The 8,409-nt window shown below is 43.4% G+C and overlaps 1 protein-coding gene across 1 annotated transcript in view; it reads left to right on the top strand.

Moving 5' to 3' along the window:
- T265_00249 (hypothetical protein) overlaps positions 1–575 on the top strand; it is a gene marked incomplete at both ends in the record, with an annotated part of 4,217 nt that extends 3,642 nt beyond the window's left edge. The window contains one exon of the mRNA XM_009163957.1: positions 431–575. Within this exon, the coding sequence (XP_009162221.1) occupies positions 431–575 (145 nt within the window). The remainder of the gene's footprint in view (positions 1–430) is intronic.
- Positions 576–8,409: the final 7,834 nt, after the last annotated feature.

Below are 8,409 nucleotides of genomic sequence, written 5' to 3'. Positions count from 1 at the left end.
AGGTTGCTGAAAATCCGTCGACAGCCCATGACCGGTTTCGCCCTGGTGCAGCACATTCAGCTGCTTCGAAACACCACAAACGAGAGATTCAGCTGGGTTCCAAGCAAGTCTCTCGAAAAAGCAAATTAGTTTGCAAATGAGTGTATGCTCGCTAATTTCGTGCAATTTGGTTTCAAAGAAACAGTAAGGTTGACGTAAGCCCGTGGAATTCGCCTACCTGATGAGCCCCAAGAAGGGCGAAACCGGTCGTGAGCTGTAGACGGATTTTCAGCAACCTTATGAGCAGTGCATTACCAATATATACAGCAAACCTACCCTACCGTTTTCAGGGTTGATTCCACCTGAACGTAATAAATTAGTTTGCATAAAACTAACGAATTTCACTAGTTTGCAACTGAATGGGTTACACCATGCCGCCCTAAATTTCGAGATATCGCGATGAGCTGTTCCGGCGAAACACACTACTCACAAGGTTGCTGAATATTCTTCGACAGCACACGGCCGGTTTCGTCCTCCTTGGAGTTCATCGGGTAGGTGAAGTCTTCGAGTTTTCGTCAAATTTATTATCTGCTTAAACCGAAATTGCACGAATTTAGCGAAATGCAGTGATCCGCATACCAACTTGGTTTTGATGGGCAACTGAATATGCCTCGCCAGTCCGCCTCTCGCTTCATTTGGCACGATATTCGAGATATCGCAGTATATTCTCATAGGAACATAAGGTTGACGGAAACTCGGGGACTGCGCCTATCTGATGGGCCCCAAGAAGGGCGAAACCGGTCGTGGGCTGTCGAAGAGTTTTCAGCAACCTTGTGAGTAGTTTTCCTCATGAAAATATACTGCGATATCTCGAATATCGTGCCAAATGAAGCATGAGGCGGCCTGTGTGCAGCACATTCATTTGTATACTATCATAAATGAGAGATTCAGTTGTCTTCCGTGAAAACCAAATTGATTTGCAAATGAGTGTATTTCTCGAAAAACTTTCCGCTGGCGGCCTGTGTGCAGCACATTCATTTGTATACTATCATAAATGAGAGATTCAGTTGTCTTCCGTGAAAACCAAATTGATTTGCAAATGAGTGTATTTCTCGAAAAAACTTTCCGCTCTGTTCCAAGCGTTTTCCAACCGATTGAAGTTTGTGTTTACTTACTTACTTGACATAACACATTTCTTGAAAAGTTGTTGAAAACTCCTTGACATTCCATGACAAACTTCGCCCTTTTTGGTCACATAAACTAAGCTTAGTCCCTGAAATTCTATCAGTCTTATGTCCTTTTTTCAGTACCAAGTTGTGCGCAAGTGGCGGAATACATTAATTTACAAATGGCATCACGACAGAGCTTCATCTGACCCTCTCGTTAATACTACTGTAATTTGGCCAGTTGTGCAAGCCCCTTTTAAGCAAAATAAACAGATACGAAAATCTGGCCGCAAATCAAGCCCGTTCAAGGAATGCTAGCTACTGATCCATACAAAGTTTTGTGCCATGTAAAATTTTTTATTTGTGATGACTTCACTCGTCAGTTTTTGTGGATAGCGTGCAGCCGAGATAGGAGAAATCAGTTCTTCAGGCCAGCTCAAAATTATTTGGCTGAATACTTGACATTCCATGTCGAGCTCGCGATGCGAGCCACTCAAATTAAAGCCAAGGCGAGATGCCACCATAGTTCTTCTTCCGAATTCACATACACAGCACAGTAGTTCAAAAACCTAGCATACAGACGGTGAACTCATATACATCGGCTTTGATCAAGAAATACCTGAAATTGCATAAATAACCTCCTGGTCGCTAAGGAATTTTGTATACCATCTTTGAACCTGCTGAAAGCATCCACTCAGGTGGCTGTTAACTACAGACTGTGCAAAGCTGGACAGGAAAATAACTCTTCTGCATTCTACTACCTATTCCGAAATCGGTCAAGTTTTCATTGAGCCTCCGTAAAGCTTCGATGAATTTGAAAAAGTTACGTGGACGATTAGACTGTCGTGGAGCTATCCACAGTGTTTAGGTGAAACCACAAAGCCTACAGAGCGGTTGATTTTGTTCACCCCATTTCTGGGGGATTTATCTTGCAGCGGAAATTAACTCAACCGTGCTTGCACCACCTCGATACCCACACTAATCTTCAAGAATATTTTCTTTCATAATGGCAGTGACTAGTCGATTCAGATGGATATGAGCGACAATCTTGTCTGCTGCATAAAGGGGGCTGATTCCGCAGTAGTTGTCCATCATTTATCGGTTTTATTTCCACTCCTATGCATACATCCTTGGAATCTTTTAAAATGTCTTCCATCCCCCAACTTCTAAATAGCAAGTGGAGAAGTTCATTCTGCAGCATTAGTATTCTGACTTGAACAATTCCGCAGCTAAGCCGTCCACTCCCTTTGCGTTTTAATTTTGCAGTGTATTTATGACCTTAAATGATTCTATGGTTGTGGGTAAGTCAACCAAATAAGTCGTCACTTTAAGTCAGAGCAGACGACTTATGTAGCTCAGAATCAAATCCTATCCTTCTGATGAGCCCAAAATGTGGTTTCCAAGCTTACAGAATTTTCTGTTTTCTATCAGCTGAAGATAATGAACTTTTTGTCCACACATTTCTTTTAGTCCGATAGCGAATGTTTTCTGACAGCTGCGATCCGCGTACGATTAACGCACCTCTTTTTATTTGGTCCGACATTCGATTTTGTTTACCCCAGGTTTTTCGCAAGTTTAGGCCAAACGCCTCTTAGTCACCTCCGAGTCTCTGCATTTGTCGGACCTTGAATTGCTTTGGCAAACGCCAAGAACTACTTTTGGGTGAAGGTAGATATCGATTGCCTAACTTCGTCAAACCAATCTCCCCTCAACCCTCGGTTTAGCCCAATTTTATGCGCAGCAATTACTTAGACACGAGCTGTCATTCGGGCCAGCTTACCTTCGTGTATGATTGAAATTCGATCATCCATAAGCCCTCGCAATGAAGCTTCGCAAAACAACCATCCAGATTCCTCATGCTCCTATTTTTTCACATTCAACTTGAACTGATTTCCTCTCGGACCTATGGAAGTTTGCAAAGTGCAATGCGCACGGCCCTACGCAACGGACAGCCATAAGCAACAATTTCGGGACCAGCACACCGTGCAGATCTATTTGCCACACGGCAACGTAGTCGATGATAAGTCCATGTCCACCTCTTGAGTGAGTCTCTGTATCAAGATGTGTCTACCCCAAACTAAACCACGTCGTTGTTAGTGAAATGGCCAATCAGGACACTATTGCTGTTTTTTGAAAATATTCTGAGAGGATCCAAGTTTCCAAGTCATTGCCAACAGTAAAACCACTCAACAGGAATGCAGAGTCACTTGAACTCGTCGATTATATGAGCACCAACGTTTGAACGTTTGAACGTAGAACTTATTCGTTTCCCACCTGATATTGTCTGGGCACAGGCACCGATAAATGCAATAGAGCTTGCTCTCGAGAGTCGGATGGTCATCATTCTGTACCTGATGCCGACATATTGTTCACTGATTCATTTCTTATGCAACTGTGAGTCTCCTATCGTGTACATGTCACTTTTTTTCCACTCTAGTAAAAAGTATGAGCAGAGCTCCCTAGATCAGTCAGCCGGATGTGACCTAGTGTGGCTAGTCCACTCCAGCAGCCTGAGTATCTTTTCGGCAAGAAAAAACTGTATGTCTAGCCCTTATTCGAGAGGTTTCTCACATTCCACGTTCAAATCCGACCCTCAGGAAACCATGCTTGAACATCACTACCGAACATCTGTGGATAGGAAAACCACGTACATATTGGTTACTCATGAGTAGCTAAAAGCCTACCGGGATATTTTCCATGCTCAAGATACGATGGGGCGTCCAGGTCGACCACAAAGACAATCCCGGTGGACGTTGACAAAGTAATGGGCTGAGACCGTCAGACCTCGTTCTCAACTCTTCAGAAGAACAGGCTTCCGAAAGCTGGGTATTGTTATCAGTTTCCACGGTGAACCATAATCTCGCCATCCGACGAAATTTTCTACCATCCCCTGTTGTGGGGCTACCGGGCGGAATGCTTTATAATGGCATTAAGAGATCAGTGCTGTGAAGTAACAAACGTAAAAGGCTTGGTAGTGGGTGTGTTATATCTGACTGGTGTCTCCGCTCCAGTGGCTTAGTGTCGGAAAAAAAGACTCGCCGACAAGGAACACAGCTGCTTTATTGCAACAAGCGTGTGCACGCGAGTGCGAAAGTTACAACTGCCTCGCGCTATTTCAAGGGCACTTCTTTGACATTGATCCAAGCTGTCTCGTTGGCGCTTAGTGAGCGCCAATCAACATCGACCGGGCTTCTATGAAATGCCCGGACGCTTATCGTAGTCGGTCGTGCTTCTGTGGCGTTTGTTGTGGATTTTGTTGAACTGATTGAGTGATTGACAGGCCTGGGTGCTTGCCGGTTTACCTATTGGGATTTTGGTGGAGTTGTAGGGTCTCAGTGGGATCTGGGCATTGTGGGGCTACTTTCAGGATGTAAAGTCTCTTAATGAAGGAGCTTATTGTGGAGAGATCCTTCGTACAAACTTTGATATCATTGTGCTGTTGAGGTGGTATAGTATTGAAATGGCAGTCTCAGATGTTTGCTTTACACATCCGATGTGGTTACATAGCTAAATTCGTGCTCAGAAAGCAACCCGAACAGTTTACATCCAACGCGATCTTTTCAACACTATGCTTCCGAGTGATATTTAGCTTGTCCTATTCCTGTTGTACATCACCAGCCTTAAAATTTTGGCAGTGGTAATTGGCGTACTGACAAGAAAAACGTTTTCGAATAAGGGATCAGGTTATGTTCAGCATGACGATGCGACAACAGGTGAGTGAAAAGGTTGCGTAGGTGTCAGGACATCATACAGGTAAAGTGCTTAGGACCTGACTAATGGACTCAGGTGAACAGACTGACGGCGTGACTTGTGGCAGTATTTTTCCATGCCATAGATTCACCTTTAGTTGCACACTGCAACAGTGTATGATGAATTTCATGATCAAATCGCTCAGAATGTGTCCTTCTGTTATTGGCTAGATCATCAGTCATAGCCCTGTCCCCCTAACGAAAGCAAGTCGCTGCCCGTGGAGTGTGAGCAACCAGAGGGGCTCTGATGAAGTGCCAGACAGGGATGGCGTAGAAAATAGCGTAGAAAAATAACGGGCGTCGCTATGGCAATCTCTTTTTGAATGTCCGCAGATGCTAGAGTGCAAAATGCTGCAATGAACGCTGGTGTAACAGCACTTCGGTAACAAAATCCACCTGAGTCAATCAGTGATTCGCATTCATTCAGTCGTGATAACTGGTTCACCTAAGTATAACACATTCATACGAATCAGGTGTGAACGTGTTGTTGTTCTAACTTAGTCCGCAGGTGGCGTCGATGGGTATGGATTAGAGCTGATATCAACTACAAGCCTTATTTATCAGCGCATCTCACTAGTGCAACATGATAGTTCAACCCTGAGGTCCACATGACCCAAACTTCGCTGGCGTGTGAAACATTTCGCCTAACGTTAACACGTCGATTCGCCAAGGTGAAATAGTGTGGTCTCATCGGTTATGTGAGTCACATCTAGACAGAGATGGAACACGAATAGTGGTAGGCGTCGATCACCCCATTTGTGACCAGTTAGTGCATGTGTAGGGGTGTTTATCTACCGACTGTTCCACACTGGCGAACGGAGACATTTGAGCAAATCACTGTGATACTGTTACGGAGTCGGCAGTTACTCATACGCAAATTCAACCAATGCCGAAAACAACTCATTTTGAACCATATACAGGCCAATACAAAGGACCAACTTCCAGAACACCAGAAGTAAAAACCCGTTATCAGGAGAGGAGGTTGGTGACCAGACACTAGAAATCTGAGAGTCCGGAAATGCAAGAAGTGAAGATTTGAGTCCACACTGCTTATTCACACGAAGCTACGTGACACTCCGTTATTGCGCAACTTGATACAGAGCGAACCATCAACCGAAATTTAGTCATCATATCTGCAAAACGAGCAGATACACTCCCAGGAACACAATAATCTGTTTTGTCTCAAGTCAGTCAAACTCTGACGTGCTTGTGCTAATTCTCTCGGCTGTGTAGCAGCCATAGGAGTAACTATGGATTGTAAGTTACGACTTTGACCGCCACCGGAACTTTACACCTGCATCGAAAGACTACTGTAAGTCCACTTTTCTCCAGAAGGAGAGATGCCCTAGTTTGCTAAACACATTTCTCGTGTGAACACTTTTTATGTGTGTTTTCACATCGCTGACATCTGCCAACTGGCCCACATCAATGGACAACCTTATCTAATATACAACACATTCTCAGCCAGCGAATGAGTATCATTGAAAATAGCTGGACTCAAGCAAATGACGTTTGGAATGTTTTTGTTTCATTTTATTGGTAGAGTGTGAGGTAGCCCAAAATCAAGGGCAAACGAAGAACTTTCCTCCATCTTTGAAAATTCAACACTCAACACTCCTCGTCAAGAGTTCAAGAGACTTCATTCTACAGAGCGAAGAGTCTATGCAGCCTGGATCAATCAGAGCGAAAGAAGGGATTTTTGAAGAAGAAACTGTTGCAGAATGCGTTTCATTGAAATTCACGATGAAACGGGGACACAAACAAACTCGGTTCATTCAGGTAGCAAGAAAGATCTGTACTTGTTCATTTAATTTGAAGGCGACGATGTCAAAACAGGTATCAGTTGCAGCCTCAAGTTTGCAAAAACTACACTCATTTGCAAATCAATTTGGTTTTCAAGAGAGACTCAACTAATCTCTCGTGAACCTAGGCTGTCTAATGTAGTAGTAGTAATAGTCTATGAGTTCTGCGGTTGCGGAGACACCCCTATCGGCAGTCCAGACAGATACCTAGTGCAATGTGCTGCAGAAGACATCCCAAATTACGTAATGCAGATACTGTCAAGGAAACCGTCGGGTCAAAGACCGAATCGGAATCCTTCGTTGTCAACAGCCAGATATCTATTGGTCATCGGATTGACTCGGTTAACCTCCAAACACAGATATTCTAGTGATAAACGAAGCGCTACTGATAAAAGCAAACCAACCAAGACTATGTCATTTGCAAATCAATTTGGTTTTCACGAGTATTTGTTCTGCACAGACATGAACCTAGGCTGTCTAATGTAGTAGTAGTAATAGTCTATGAGTTCTGCGGTTGCGGAGACACCCCTATCGGCAGTCCAGACAGATACCTAGTGCAATGTGCTGCAGAAGACATCCCAAATTACGTAATGCAGATACTGTCAAGGAAACCGTCGGGTCAAAGACCGAATCGGAATCCTTCGTTGTCAACAGCCAGATATCTATTGGTCATCGGATTGACTCGGTTAACCTCCAAACACAGATATTCTAGTGATAAACGAAGCGCTACTGATAAAAGCAAACCAACCAAGACTATGTGCACAAAACCAGTTGAAGCAAGTGGTTTGGTTGCACTGACATTGGTCGAATGACTTGTAGGAATCAACCAATCAATGTCAGCTCAAACTTATTTCAACTCTTTACCTACGTAACTTTTATGTCTTACGCCCCGACTGAAGAGATCAATAGAGGTGCTGACATCGTGGCATTTCTTTGTCATTTCTGACGAGATGGCTGAAGGGGACACTATGCTTATAATCAGTTCGTTAATTTGATGGTCCAATTTATGTCTCTTTGTGCGTAAAACTGAACGTGTTCCGAAAGATAGTGTTTACCAGAGAACGGCACTCAAAAACTATCGTTTTAATCGCCCGGGGAGGGGTGTCTAAAACCTATGTTATCAAGCTTCATAAGTTCAGTATTTGTAACAGATGGGTTACCATGAGCTGCGTGATCGGGAACAAGCACCCAAATGTTCTCTGTCAAGTAATTTTTGCCCCTAGTGGTACTGATAAAGTGCTATGATAACGTGTTCAAACACACAGAAGTGCGAAACTAATGCATGTGGTTCCTCGTCAATACAGTTTAACACAATAACTACAAACAATTGGAATAGATAGAATCTGTTATCACGGTACCCCAAAAGTCAGCTGAGTAACTGATCGAACGCTATTTGTCACGTGATCAGGGCAAACTCGAAGGCCGTACGGATGATTTTTGATAGAATGTTTCCTAATCTAGAAACTATGCTGGACTGCATCAGCTGGTGTCAAGCGACACTACTTCATCGGTATAGACGGGGCAGTGTGTAGAGCAAATAAAGAGACTATGATGGGTTGATCAAGGGACCAATGTCAACACTGTAAAGTGATTGAGCTATTGGATGCAAAAATGAGTTTAGCGATATCATGGTAGGTGAGATGTATATGTATACTCTGTCTCAGCCGTCATGTTATATTATCTTTATATATGCTATGTATATAATATATATAT

Source organism: Opisthorchis viverrini, assembly GCF_000715545.1.
Source record: "Opisthorchis viverrini unplaced genomic scaffold opera_v5_2, whole genome shotgun sequence".
Taxonomy (NCBI): domain Eukaryota; kingdom Metazoa; phylum Platyhelminthes; class Trematoda; order Opisthorchiida; family Opisthorchiidae; genus Opisthorchis; species Opisthorchis viverrini.
This window is presented reverse-complemented; position numbering and strand designations above follow the sequence as displayed.